At 53.0% G+C, this 14,182-nt stretch overlaps 1 protein-coding gene across 1 annotated transcript; it reads right to left on the bottom strand.

Moving 5' to 3' along the window:
* Positions 1-375: 375 nt before the first annotated feature.
* On the bottom strand, positions 376-3,472 carry LOC108640719 (ubiquitin carboxyl-terminal hydrolase 42-like). The gene is made up of 7 exons (XM_018078562.1): positions 3,397-3,472; positions 2,738-2,938; positions 1,600-1,710; positions 1,428-1,527; positions 1,219-1,286; positions 994-1,064; positions 376-462 (listed from the first exon to the last, which is right to left on the bottom strand). Exons 1-7 carry the CDS (start codon positions 3,470-3,472, stop codon positions 376-378), a joined length of 714 nt encoding a protein of 237 aa, XP_017934051.1.
* Between the last annotated feature and the right edge of the window lie 10,710 nt (positions 3,473-14,182).

Raw genomic sequence — 14,182 nt, 5'->3', positions numbered from 1 at the left:
AGGAAGTTGCCCTCTGGTTGCATACACACCTCGCTGATTTTCCTGCTGCTCCGAACATCAACCCTTCCCAGGCACAGCGTGAGGACCCGGGGCGCGTGATGGATTGTGATCTTCTTGGAGGCAATCATCTTCTTCCTGTACCTTGAACCCAAGCACAGAGCCAAGCGCCAAAATGCACCTGATCTTACCCCAGGAGGGCCAGACAACATTTCACACATCCTGGCACTTCCTTAAGGCTATTCCAGGCTATAAGGCCATATTAAAAAAGGCTGTGTCTCATTATTGTGCATTAAACCTCTATGGGAAGCTGTTTCTGCTTGATGACATGCAACCCCTCCTGCAGGATCTGCTGTTAAAATATCGTTAGAGATCATCTTACTTGCTGCATCTCATGCACTGTTTCCCATTCAGCAGCTTGGGTTTCACAAAGTTCTCCAGGATCGCGGTGAGGGATGAGGCTGCCTGGGTGAGTGAGAAAGGAGCTGCTGAGCTGCAGGAAATGCCCTCACCCAAGACCCAGGCTGTTGATGCTGAGCAGACCCACTGTCTGCAAGCACTGTCCAGGAGGAGGTAGAAAGGGAAGTGTGATGCTGAACATTTCCTTTGTGTCCCAGGGGTTCCTGGGGCCATCAAGAGCTCCCTCTCTGTGCCACTGCTCAGTTCAGCTACTGATGGTGTGCAAGGGCACCAGCAGTGAAAACTGATCCAACCCCTGAGCCTGGCAGCCAGACAGGTGCTGAGGGAGGGCAAAGGAGGGAGAAGGAGAGTATCTCAAGGGTGCAGAGGGCATAACGCTGCTGGTTCAGCTTAGAGCCAGCACCATAGGTGAGCAGTGCCACGGCCTCTGCAGGAGGACACTGTTCATTCCCCTTCCCACCCACCACCAAGCTCCCTTGTACTTGCAATAGAGGTTTTTAAGACAAATGCTTTGGTTCTGGAAAGCTACAACAGGGACCTCCAGACCCCTCGAAGCATAATTGCAAACCCTCTTACTTTGATTTTCAAAAGGACTTCCAGGAAGGCCTTGTAGGAATCAGAAACTGCTTGGCATCTCAAGCACGTGACTGGAAGGAAAATCAAAATGCTGGGTGAAGTTAATTGGTGGTGATGGTTTCTGCCTGTGGGACTTCCTGCACCAGTCACAGGACCAGCTGCTTGTCACAGGCAGACAGAAGGGCACAGAAAGGGCCAAGGAGAGCAATAGTTGTGGAAACATACCTCTGGATCTCAGAAAGCCCCCAAATATTTGGTAGATGAGGGTAGTTGTCTGAGAAGAGACGTCCAAGCTGGAAATAAATGGCAAGGCAGAGTTACCTCCCCCAGCAGTTTAGATTTGAAACCCCTGGGTTTAAGTTTTCCTTGATAGGAGCACTTCAAGGAGTTCAACAGGTTCAGGAACACAGAAAAGGGAATTTTCTTGTGCTTACACTGTGCTTCCAGGCAGACAAGCATCCTGCATGGCATGGAGAGCACAGCAGAAGAACTCGTAGGCATCTCCTGCTACGTCAGGCTTAAATTCTCCTATGACTAAGAAAGAAGTTAGTAGTTCCACCCTGCAAGAAGGGGACAAAGCCTGTCAAAGCACCTGAAGTTGCTTACATCTGAGGCTCTTGAGGACAGCCCTAGGCAGGACAGCGTTGGCCAAGGAATACATGATCTTCCGAACGTGGTCTTCCATGATGCACATCATGCAGAAGTCTTCCTGATCACCTGGGGAGGGAGGGAAGTTTCTTGGGTTAGCAAAACAATCCCAAGTGGTGGAAAACCTTATGGAGGTCTTGAAGTTCTAAGGACTCTCTACTCCTCTTCTCTCAGGGTGCCAATGTCCTGAGAAGCCCAGGACGTTTAAGTGCACAGAAAATGCTCTTCAGAGGGAGGCTGAAGTGCAATAAGGGAAGAGGGTTTAACAAGGTGGGACAGAGACCCAGGGCTCAAAAGAGGTGCTTTTCTGAACATGAAAGCACCTTGATAGGACAATGAGCCAGCAGTGTGCCCAGGTGACCAAGAAAGCCAATGGATCCTGGCCTGGATCAGGAGGAGTGTGGCAGCAGGAGCAGGGAAGTGATTCTTGCCCTGGACTCAGCACTGGTGAGGCCACCGGTGGAGTGCTGTGTCCAGCTCTGGCCCCTCAGCTCAGGAAGGACATGGAGGGGCTGGAGCAGGTCCAGAGAAGAGCAACGAGGCTGGGGAAGGGTCTGGAGCACAAGTGCTGTGAGGAGAGGCTGAGGGAGCTGGGGGGGCTCAGCCTGGAGAAGAGGAGGCTCAGGGGAGACCTCCTGACTCTGCAACTCCCTGACAGGAGGGGGGAGCCAGGGGGGGGTCGGGCTCTTCTCCCAGGAACCAGCAGTAGGACATGAGGGCCTTGAGCTGTGCCAGGGGAGGTTTAGGTTGGACATTAGGAAGAAATTTTTTCCAGAGAGAATGCTCAGCCATTGGAATGGGCTGCCCAGGGAAGGGGTGGAGTCCCCATCCCTGGAGGTGTTTAAGCTGAGACTGGATGTGGCATCAGTGCCATGGGCTGGGAACCACAGCGGGGTTGGATCAAGGGTTGGACTTGATGATCTCAGAGGTCTTTTCCAACCCAGTTGATTCTGTAATTCTTTGACAAGCAGCTTTTAGTTTGAGCCCTCAAGGAACACAAGCTGACAAAGAAGAGCCGCTGCTCTTTCTCGTAAATCCAATTCCAGGTTCTGGGAATTCTTGGGATTTACAAGGAGACACTCCTGAAGGTACTCACAGGACTGGCTGTGCTGACGAGAGAGCAGGTAATTAGCCAGAGGGGGGGTGTAGGTCAGGCACTGCAGGATGACGTTGACGTAGCAGGTGCTGCCCCGGTTGCGGAGCCCCGGCCCAGGTCTCCGCGTGTGCAGCCAGTCCATGCAGATGTCCTCTGGGGGAAAGAGGATCCGTTCTGGTGGAGTCATTTCCTTGGCAATGACTGCAGGGGAACGACATTTGAAAAGAGGTGAGACAAGAGGTAAGAGGTGCACTCTGCCCTGGGTGATGGCCAGGCCATGGGGAATGGGGCTACATTTGGAAGGCATCTGGTCATTGGTGGTGTCCCTCAGGGATCAGTGTTGGGCCCAGTCCTGTTTAATATCTTTATTGATGATCTGGATGAGGGTATCAAGTATACCCTCAGTAAGTTCATGGACAACACCAGGTTGGGTGTGAGTGTCGATCTGCTCACAGGAAGGATCTGCAGAGGGATCTGGACAGGCTGGGATGAGACCAACAGCATGAGGTTCAACAAGACCAAGTGCCAGGTCCTACACTTCAGCCAAAACAACCCCATGCAGTGCTCTAGTCTGGGTTTCCAACCACTCCAGGGGCAGAGTGGTTGGAAATGGGCTCAGTGGAGAAGGACCTGGGGGTGCTGGTCGACAGCATCTAAACCTGAGCCAGTGTGTGCCCAGGTGGCCAAGAAGGCCAATGGCACCTTGACCTGTATGAGGAACAGTGTGGCCAGCATGGCCAGGGAAGTGATTGCCCCTCTGTACTTGGCACCTCGAGTGCTGTGTCCAGTTCTGGGCCCCTCAATCAGGAAAGACATTGAGGGACTGGAGAGTCTCCAGAGAAGGGCAACGAAGCTAGGGAAGGGTCTAGAGGGTAAGTCCTATGAGGAGCAGCTGAGGGAGTTGGGGTTGTTTACCCTGGAGAAAAGGAAGCTCAGGGGTGACCTTGTCACTCTCTACAACCACCTGAAAGGAGGTTGTAGCCAGGTGGGGGTTGGCCTGTTTTCCCAGGCAATCACCAATAGGACAAGAGGACATAGCCTTAAGATGTCCCAGGGAGGTTCATGTTGGACATCAGAAGGAATTTCTTCACAGAAGGAGTGGTTATATATTGGAATGGGCTGCCCAGGGAGGTGGTGGAGCCACCATCCTTGGAGGTGTTTGAGAGAAGCCTGGATGTGGCATCAGTACCATGGTCTGGGTGACAAGGTGGTGTCAGTCAAAGGCTGGACTCAATGACCTCAGAGGTCTTTTCTAACCTAATTAATTCAGTGATTCTGTGTGTGAATATTGTTGCTCAAAAACATATTCAAATGCTGAGTTCTCTACAGGACACCAAGGCCAACAGCTCTAACCACCAACCCAAAAACATCAGGGGGAGCCTAACACCCTGTTGACATCAGCTGGTAGGGAAACAGTTCTGGAAAACAGTTCTGGAAAGTCTGTTCCCCTGCTTAGTGTGCTAAAAGTCCAGCAAACTGATTTCTGGGCCACAAACTACCTTCCTGTCCCTCTAGAGCCTTGGATTATCAGATTTTACCTTTTCCTGACTGTAATATGATGAAAACAAGCGACGCCTGGATCAGTCTGGCTGCTCTCAGGAAGCGCCTCAGAATTCACTCCAGGTTCTCAGTGGGGATGGAACCACAGCCATGTCCGTTGTCCGAGGGCATCCACAAAGTCCAAGCCTGCTGGGGAAACCATCACTCAAAGAAGTTGTTCCCTCTTGAGGCCATCGCCCCCTCAGGTACAGAGGGAAAAGCTTGGGATGACAGAGGATGTCAGGACCTCTTCCAGAAAGATCAGATCAGTTCCAATCATCTCTTGGGAAAGGAAGTAATTGTAGCTCAGCAAAATTATTTAAAAAAAACCCAAATGTGACCCACAAAGCACCTCCAGCTGTCAAAAGCTGGTGTTTCTAGCTGCTGCCAAGGACGAAAAATGCTTGGAAACAGGCAAGCATGCAAGTAGCAATGGAAGGAGCCAAGTTATCCCAGTGGCCAGCTCAGGTCCAACTAGCTTTTGCTGGCCCACTCCTCAGGACGCCAAGGAGGCAGGTGAGGTCACAATCACCAGTCACAGGTCCTGCATGTTTTCCCCTCAGGGCCACGCATGTTGTTGGCCCTGCGGCCACCACAGCCCAGCCCTCTGGCAGCTGGAAGTCATGGACACCAGGACACTTTGAAACCCACCTCCCAGGAGAACGTGTTGGGGTCCAAAGCATCATTTTAGGGTGTAAACTCCTCAAAGCCTCAAGTTCTTCGTGTCCAAAGCCTCATTTTGAAGGTGCAGAGAACTAATATCCAGGGTATAAAGTCCCACTTTTAAGAGCCAAAAGAAGACTCATTTGTAAGGATCAAGTGCAATTTTAGGGGTAAAAATGAATTAAAAGCTGGTGAATCCTGGGTCCTGGAAGAGGAGGAAGGACACTGGACTCCCTACAGGGAAGCTGCTGGATGAGGGATGCTCCCTGGTGGACCAGGGGGTTACTGTTTTGACTCAAACCAACCCAAACCCATTCTTTGGGTTAGAAAGGGGTGAGAAGGGGCCGTTTGGGGCAGCATTTCATCACCCTATGGGGTATTATTGGTGTCTTTTGGTTTTGTTCTGCCTCAGCAACAGGGAACGTACATCGTGTCTCTTGTACTTCAGCTTTTGATGGACTTTGAACACATTTTATCAGCGACACTGTCGTGACATCACAGCCAGGGCTCACAGAACCCTTCCCGCTCCTCTCCCATGGCAACAGAAGGTGGCCCCCAAACACCAACAAAGAACGTTGGCCTCGGTCACAAGACTGGTTGCCAACAATTCCAGGTGGCCCTCAGTCACACCCAGTCCCCAGTGACGTGGCCCTTGGGAATAACCTGGTGCCAGCAAGGGAATTCTGCCCTCAGACATGGCCAGGTGCCGCCCGTGGAGCATCTTATTCTCCCTGATCCCTCCAGGTCCAAGTGAGCACTTTTATTTAAGGAATGTCAAATATCCATATTTACGGGGAAAATTCCAACCCCTTTAGGGGCTTATTGTAAAGATAATTTTCGGACTCTGGCCGTCACTCCTGCTCCTTAATCAGTGGGAACTGCGCTGCTTTGGAACCACCAAAAATAATGGGGAATACTTTGAGTCTGATTTTAAGGGCATTTTGGCCTCGTGCTGCCTGATGGTGATTCCTGCACCCCCACAGAGCACCCCTCAGGGTCTTCTTGTGGGGGCTGCTGTCCCTCATTGCTGTAATCACCGGCTTTAATTCGCTCCTCAAGCACTATTGCAGACATCCAGGGAGCTGAAAAACATCTTACTCCACATACACCCCCCCAACTGGAGAAAGCCAAGGAGGAAAATCTTCCTATATATCATTTTTGGTTTTTGAGAGTTGAAGATATTTTTATCTTTAGAGTTTATCGAGGTAGCGGACTGGAGGTAATTTTTTCCCTTGATTTTTATTAGTGGTTTTGTACTGCCACACCTCCAGATCCTGCCCAGATCTGAGGAAATGAGGGAAAACATCCAAAACCAACCCCAAAATCACAGAGTTTCCCAGATGTGCTCATCCACAGGGGTTTGGGAGGAGGCAGCCTGTGGCTGATCGTGGGTTATTGTCAGAAAATCCTCAATTCCTTCCAAATCCACTTTGCTCAGTGGAATTTTAGGGATAAAAGTGCATAAATAAGTTGTGTTAAAGATGAGTTCCTGCCAAGCCATGACAGGATCTGGCTCCAGGTGCTCCTGGCATTGAGGAACTGGGATTGTCCCAGCGAGGGTCAGCAGGCCCCTGTGGTGAGGTGAAAATGAGCCAAAAGCCTGCTGGTTTGGGTTTCAGGGTGAAACCTGAGCTCTGGTTGGGAGAACTGGGAGTGAAATCCATCAGGTGGGTGGATCAGGAACCCCCCTGGAACTTTGCAAGGTTCCTGTTAGGGGTTTGACACCCCTTGGAGTAGTAGAGCCTCCTCTTCAGGTGTCCTCTGCTCTGGTCACCACCATCATCATCATCATCATCCCCCTGCTCTCCCAACACAACCTTCTCTCTCTGTTCTTTGCAGTTGATACAGATGATGAAAACAGCTGGGGCCTGTCAGATGTGTTTTGGTAAGTCCCATGGTTTTGGGATGAGAAAGGGGATTCCATCCCCCTTGGATCCCCAGCAGGGATTCTCCTCTCGGTCATAAAGCATCATTATTGAGCCACAAATGGGTGTCCATCATTAGTTATAACATTTACTAGCAATAATTTGTTAGTTAGGTGCTGGTGCTGTCTCCTAAACCTTTTCCTGTATTTTTGCAGTGATCCTCAGGTCGTGAACCGCTTTTTGCCTGGATCCAGAAAGGTGACAACTCAACTACCTCTCCAAAACACAAACATCCTGTTTTTTTCGTAAAAAAATGAGGGTTTTTTACATCAAACTTCTCCCAAGGTCAGGATCTTTTTGGTTTTGAGCTTCTGCCACCACTTAAGCTGTGCAGCCATCTGGGATTTTGTGGTGTTTTGAGACAAAACTGGGAACAGGGAGAGCCACTGCCCCACTGCTGGGAAGAGCTCGGTGCTTTCTGGGGCTGCCCCTCACCACTGCACCCTCTTTTTGTCCCCCATTCTTTTTTTCATTGTGTGTCTAAACAAAGTAAATCCAATGTTTGTAATTCCAGACTGACAGTGGTGCCGTCCTGGACAGCACAAAGGATGCAGCCAGTTCCTTTTTTGAAGGTGCTGGGGTAGGTCTTTTTTTAATTTCTCCTTGGGGAGCCTTTCCTTTCTCTCCCGTTGTTTTTCAACGTCCTCAGCGTGTTTTTCATCTATTTCCCAGCTCTGGGAATCCTCCGGCAGCCTCCTGAGCGCAGAGCTGAGCCAGCCCACGGCCGGCACGGGCCTGGCAGTGCCACAGGATGCCAGCCTGGCGTGGCAGTGGGGCAGCGGGGCCGCCGTGGTGGGGCCACCCTGCGACCTGCTCCAGCAGTGCCTGTGGGCAGCGGGCATCACCGAGCAGCTGCTGGAGGCCGAGGCCAAGCAGGACCTGGGCAGGTTCCAGCCCCAGGTGGCTCTGAGCAGCACCCTGCAGCTCTGCCCCGCTGATGGCCGGGGGCTGCAGCCCCCCGCCAGCCACCCCCGCCAGAAGGGAAACATCCAGCCCTTCCCGCAGCACCCCGGGCCCTTCTCCAGCCTCCAGGGCCCCGGGGGGACACTGGGCATGGGGCCCAGCCAGGCGTGGGGACAGCAGGTGATGGCCCAGCCAGCCCAGCAGGTCGTGTTCCTCCAGCAGGCAAGTGCAGCCCCGGGGATCAGGGACCAGCACCTACCTCCACATTCACTGCACCTCCCAGACAGGCTTCTGTAGTTCTGGGGTTTGAAGCTCTCCACTTTTAGCTTTATTCTTTAGTTGTTTTAGTCCTATTTACATTTTTTTAACTTACATTTATTTTAATTTCTCTATGTCACTTCATTCTATTTCTTTTCATTCTATTTCTTTTCATTCTATTTCTTTTCATTCTATTTCTTTTCATTCTATTTCTTTTCATTCTATTTCTTTTCATTCTATTTCTTTTCATTCTATTGTTTTAGTTCTGTTTCTTTTCCTTTAGTTCTTTCACCTGGGAAGGGGGAAGAGGAACAGGGACAAAGAGCCCAGTCCTGGAACTTTGATTTAGTTCAATCTTCAAGCTCCCCTTGGTTTGCATTTTGGGGGTACATGGGCCCATTTCTGGGGTTCAGACCCTAAGGGGGGCAGCTCTAGCTTTTTGAATCCTGGAGTCCTTAAGGTTGGAAAAACCTGGAAGATCCTCAAATCCCACCCTCTTTGTGCTTCCTTGTGCCCACTGGTGTCTGGACAGGAGGGTCCCTCCCTCATCCCTGCTGAACTCATGCAGTTTGGGGGGTTAAAAACGTGTTTTCACCCTTTGGGTTGTTTTTCACCCCATCCAGGTGCCGCAGGGGATCGTCTCACAGGGGAAGCAGCCGTTCCCTGGCCCACCCTCCTGTGTCCTGGGGAGCCCCCAGGGCCAGCCAGTGTCGGTGCTGCTGCCACTGGTGCCACTGGCCCAGGTGCCCACCGCCCTCCCACACTCTGCTGCCAGGTCATCCCATCACCACCAGCACCCTGGAGCAGCAGCCCCCTGGCACAGCAGCGCCCTGGCACCCAAGGCTGGACACAGCAAAAGCTGCCAGAGCCAGGAGCTGAAACAGGAGACTGAGCTCTTTTATCTCTTATTTTAAATAAAACTCTTTTTTTTTTTTCCGTGATAGAACATGCCATGAGAATCTGAAATGGGATTATTTAGTATTTGGGCTTGAGCTTAAGCGCATCCCCCGTCTGTTTGATGTTTGCAAGATATCATTGCCCTGAGGAGAGGGAAACCTCCAGCGTTTCCACCCCCATTTCTACTGGGAAAGGGGCTGTGACCCCAGGGAAGTCAGGGCTCCTCGTGCCTTCCAGCAGCCCCTTCAGGTGAGGAGGCAGCTTTCCTGGGTTTGCTCTTCATACCAAATTTTTTGACATTGTTAGCAAACTTTTCCACTTTGTTTCCAAGATTTTACACTTTATTTTCCCTATAAAGTTTTGCCCATTATTGCATAGTTTTCACCCTCCGTTTCCCATTTTTGCCCTTCATTTCCCAGTGTTCTCCCTCCAATACACATTTCCCCCTTTATTTCCAAGTTTTACGCTTTTTTTCCCATCTTTTCCCCTTTATTTTCCTCAGTTTCCTCTTTTTATTTCCAAGTTCTCCAGTTTATTTCCAAGGCCTTCCACTTTTTATTTCCCAGTTTCCCTTTATTTCAGCTTTTTCTCTTCCAAGTTTTTCCCCTTTATTTCCAAGTTTCTCCACTTTGCCTTCATGTTTTCTGTCCTTGATCCCTCGATGGAGCTTTCAGAGGGCCACGGGTCTGAATCCATCCTCGACAGAAGCTGCAGCTGGGATATTCCTGCAGTTGTCAGGTTCTTCTTCATCATCTGAAAATAACCCCAGTGCCAGCAGTCAGCATCACGTCAGTGGGCACAAACCCTTCCACAACAACTCCTGCCTGAGGAGCACCTCAAAAGCCTTCCACTCACCTGCTCTGCATCGATTCCAGTGTCGGTCACTGCAGCAAGCCTGAAGATATTCAGAGAGAGAAAACTACCGCTGCACTTGTGAGAAATCACCAGCCCCCACCACCTCCTCCTCGCTACCGCGCAGCTCACCTCAAATGCCCCTCCAATTCCAAGAGCTGCCCACAGAGGGCCTGCAAAGCCCGGGAGAAACGCTTCGCTGAGGTGCCGCAGGAGACTTTGAGACAACCACCACCTCACCTTGGAACCATCTTCGCCGCTCCAAGGCCACGCGTGTCAAGCGCTGACAGACAGCTTGACCAGGTTTAGGGTCTTCTCTTTGCACAGCCAAGGGCTACGGGTGACGGGGCAGAGAGAGAGGAATTCAAAGTGAGAGACGGGGTACAGGATCAAGAAAGATGGAGAAAGAAATACCCTCGTGACACACTACAGGGTGTCAGAAAGAAGACCTTGATAACGATGACAAGATGCCAGACAGAGAGAGACAAAGCAGAAACACCGAGGGGCTACAGAGACAGGCAGGGAGGAATGCAAAAATGGCAGCTGGGAGCTGGACAGAGAGAGATGGAGAATGAGAAAAGAGTTACAGGCAGAGAGAGGAAGCACCTGGGAGACGGGGACAGGGAGCTGGTTCTAGAGAGATGGAAAAAGCAGATAGAGGGGAGAAGAGAGAAAACACAGCGTTGTGGGAAAGGGAATGGAAAGAGGAGGGAAATGGGAGGACACAGGACACAGAAGCGGAGCGACAGCGCCCTGCGGGCCCCGCACTGCCCGGGGATCTCGCTTTCGATGCTGCCGGGAGCCTTTCCCAGACGCTTCTTTCTCCTCCTGCAGCTCCCGGCTCTCGGCGGTCCCTGCGCCCGGGGGCACACGCGGGTGTCCCACAGCGCTGATGGACGAGGCTTCCCGGGCACGGATCCCCGATTGCCAGGGGGGCCGGAGCAGCTCAGTGGAGCTCCGATGAGATGGGGAGCCCGCGCCCGGGGGTGTGCTCCTCATCCCGCCCTCCTGCCCGGGGTTGTACTCCTCATCCGTGACCCTCCTGCCCCGGGGTGTCCTCCATCATCCCGGACCTTACTGCCCCGGGGGTGGCTCCTCATCCCGGACCCTCCTGCCCAAAGGTGTCTCCTTCATCCGGACCCTCCGCCCGGGGTTGTGTTCTATCCCGGACCCTCCTGCCCAAGGGGTGTCCTCCTCATCCCGGACCCTCCTGCCCCGGGGGTGTCCTCCTCATCCCGGACCCGCCTGCCTCGGTCGCGTCCCCGGGCCGGGCTGCAGGCTCCACCACGCCGCTCCCTGTCCTCTGTCACTGTCCCATCAAAGATCGTCCACAGCCGTGCTCCCAAACTGCCGGCATTTCACCCCAAAGTGCGGCTCTCCCAGGCTGATTGGAACCTCGCATCGGGGTGAGAGCCTGGAGCACGATGATCCTGGAGCTGGAGCGAAAGGTCTTGTCTGGCTGCCACGGTCTGGCAGCTGGAGCAGCCCCCAGGCACACGCTGCCCTTTTTTGGTCAGGTCCCTCGTTGTGACCCACAAGCTTTCAGCCCCCGAGATCCAGCGGGGCGTGGGGCAAGGGTCTGGAGGCACAGGACAAAGGGAATATCTTCCCAATAGCAGAGGGCAGGGTTAGATGGGATATTGGGAAGAAATCCTTCCCTGTGAGGGTGGGGAGGCCCTGGCACAGGTTGCCCAGAGGAGCTGTGGCTGCTCCATCTCTGGAAGTTTTCAAGGCCAAGTTGGACGGTGCTTGGACCAAGTCACTCCAAGCCCTAAGAACAAGATGAGCTTTAAGGTCCCTTCCAGCCCAAACCATTCTGGGATTCCAGGATTTCTTCAGTGCTGTGCCAAAGCACAGGATGCTCCAGCCAGAGCTTGGCAAAATCTCATTAAACTTAACAACAACCATTTCACAGCTTCTTTAGAGGTTTTTTTCCTTAATATGAGCAACCTGAAGCCATGTGCCAGCAGGGAAACCCTTCTCCTGTCCTGCTGCATGGAAAGTCAGCCTGGAGAAAGAGCCAGTGAGCACAGGTGGTGGTGTCTATCCTCCCCCTGCATCCCTCTGCTGAAAGGCCACCCCTTAAGCCCAGCATCAGGGAAACTAATCCTAAACCTGGGATCAGAGAAACTGATTTTGAACCCAAATGTTCCACTGGGCTGCAAGTCCAGATTTAAAAAAGAAAAAAAACCAAAAAAAAGTCAGCATGCATGACAACATTCCCCTAAAACAATTGTTTAAATTGTTCATAATTAAGACATTTTAAAAATTAAAGTTGAAAAAAAATTTATTAGGAAAAGTGACTCATTTTTTTGTGATTATTATTTTAATTTTTGAGAGGAAAAAGGGGGGGTTATTTTCATTTTATAAATAGATTTCTATTTTCGTTTTTAGCCTATAAATCGTTAAAATTTTTGTTCTGTAAGGGAAACAATTTTTGCATCTGCGATTTCACCTCTATCTCATCTTTTGTTTTGTTTTTCCTATTTATAAATTCCTATTTTCATTTCCTCGTTTTCAATTATTCCCCCCCCCCACATTTCTCCCTCGGCGCCCTCTCGACCCGCGCAGCCCCGCGTGTATAAACGCCTGGATGGCCGCGGAGGCGGGCGGTACAGACGTGTCGGGTATCGGAAAAAGTGCTGGACCACCCGGGTGAGGATGACGTCACGGCTCCCTTGACCACACCCGGCATCCGGTGACGTCACCAGCGCGTAGCGCCGAGATGCACACCCCCACCGCCCCCCCCCCGGCACGCCGAGCGGAGATGCGGGATGCGAGGTGAGGTGCGGAGAGCTGGGGCGGGTACCGGGGGGTCCGCAGGGGGAGGGCTTTAGGTGAGGGCCTGCGGGTGATGCTCGGCACGGCGGGCCGGGGGGGGCGATTTGGGGTCTCGGGCGGGGCACCCCCAGGGTGTGTGGAGGGCGCGGGCGTTGCGGAGGGGTGGGTTTAGGGGGCGACGTTGGCGGCCGCGAGCGCGCGGGCTCCGGGGGGCGATGGCGGGGCGGCGTGGACGCTCAGGGAGGGATGGGGGGTGTTGGCGCAGACAGGAGGGGGAGGGCTGGGGGGGGGGGTCGGGGGCGCCGGTGCGGGGGCGGCGGGGAGAGGAGGGATGCGCTGCGGTTTTGAGCGTTCGATGGGGATATGAGAGTGGGGAAGGAGGGGTGCGGGCGTGCGGTGCGGGGGCGGCGGGGGGCAGCGGGGGTGTTGTTGGGCGGAGTGTGGGGGAGTGGCAGGGATGTTGTGTGTGCAGGGGACTTATATATGCGCGGCAGGATGTGTGTCGTGTGTTGCAGGGATGTGTGTTGTGCAGGATGTGTGTGATGTGTGCAGGATGTTGTGTGTGCAGGGATGTGTTGTTGTGACAGATGGTGTTGCAGGGGATGTGTGTGCGTGTGCAGGGATCTGTATGTGGAGCTGTGCGGGATGTGTGTGTGTAGTGCAAGGATGTGGATGTGTCAGGGGACATGTGTGTGTTGCAGAGGTGTGTAGTGCGTGTGCCAGGATATGTGTGTGCAGGGATGTGTGTGCGTGTGCAGGGATGTGTGTGTGCAGGGATGTGTGCGTGTGCAGGGATGTGTGTGCGTGTGCAGGGATGTGTGTGTGCAGGGATGTGTGTGCGTGTGCAGGGATGTGTGTGTGCAGGGATGTGTGTGTGTGTGCAGGGATGTGTGTGTGTGTGCAGGGATGTGTGTGCGTGTGCAGGGATGTGTGTGTGCAGGGATGTGTGTGTGTGTGCAGGGGTGAGGGTGTGTGCGTGTGTGCAACGGTTTGGGTGTTTGCGGGGGGGTGGGTGTATGGAGGAGTGTGTGCAGGGATTGTGTGTGTGTGTGTGTGTATGTATGCGCAGGGGGGCTGCGTGTGTTCAGCTCTGGGTGTGTGTGTGCATGTGTGTGTACGTGCAAGGGTTGTGTGTGCAAGGGTTGTGTGTGCAGGGGTTGTGTGTGCAGGGGTTGTCTGTGTGTGTGCAGAGGGGTGTGCATGTGTTCAGCTGTGTGTGTGTGTGTGTGTGCACGTGTGTATGTGCAAGAATGTGTGCACTCGGGGATGTGTGTGCACGCAGACGTGTGTGTCTGTGTGTGTGCATCCATGTGCAGGTGTGTGTGGGGGTGTGTGTGGGGGTGTGCGTGCAGGGCAGTGTGTGTGTGCACGTGTTCAGCTCTGTGTGTGCATGTGCACGTGTGTGTATGTGCAGGTATGTGTGCACAGGGGGTGTGTGTGCACGTGTAGGGGGTGTGTGTGCACAGGTGTGTGTGTTTGTGTCCATGTGCAGGTGTAGGGCTCTGTGTGTGTGTGTGTGTGTCCATGTGCAAATGTGTAGGTGGGGGTGAGTGTGCACAGTGCGTGTGTAATGTGTGTGTGAGTGTGTGTGTGTGTGTGTGTGTGCGTGCAGGGCAGTTTGTGTGTG

This window comes from Manacus vitellinus, unplaced genomic scaffold (assembly GCF_001715985.3).
Source record: "Manacus vitellinus isolate BGI_N305 unplaced genomic scaffold, ASM171598v3 scaffold_41_pilon, whole genome shotgun sequence".
In the NCBI taxonomy this organism is placed as follows: domain Eukaryota; kingdom Metazoa; phylum Chordata; class Aves; order Passeriformes; family Pipridae; genus Manacus; species Manacus vitellinus.
Note: the sequence above shows the minus strand (reverse complement) of the source record. Positions and strands in the feature narration are given on the sequence as shown.

Coding starts and splice junctions, on each gene's coding strand:
- LOC108640719 (XM_018078562.1), bottom strand. CDS start 3,472: ATGCTGGCCACACTGTTCCTCATACAGGTCAAGGTGCCATTGGCCTTC. Junction 1,287..1,427: donor TGTCTGCCTGGAAGCACAGT/GTAAGCACAAGA, acceptor ATTTATTTCCAG/CTTGGACGTCTCTTCTCAGA. Junction 1,065..1,218: donor GGGCTTTCTGAGATCCAGAG/GTATGTTTCCAC, acceptor TTTTCCTTCCAG/TCACGTGCTTGAGATGCCAA.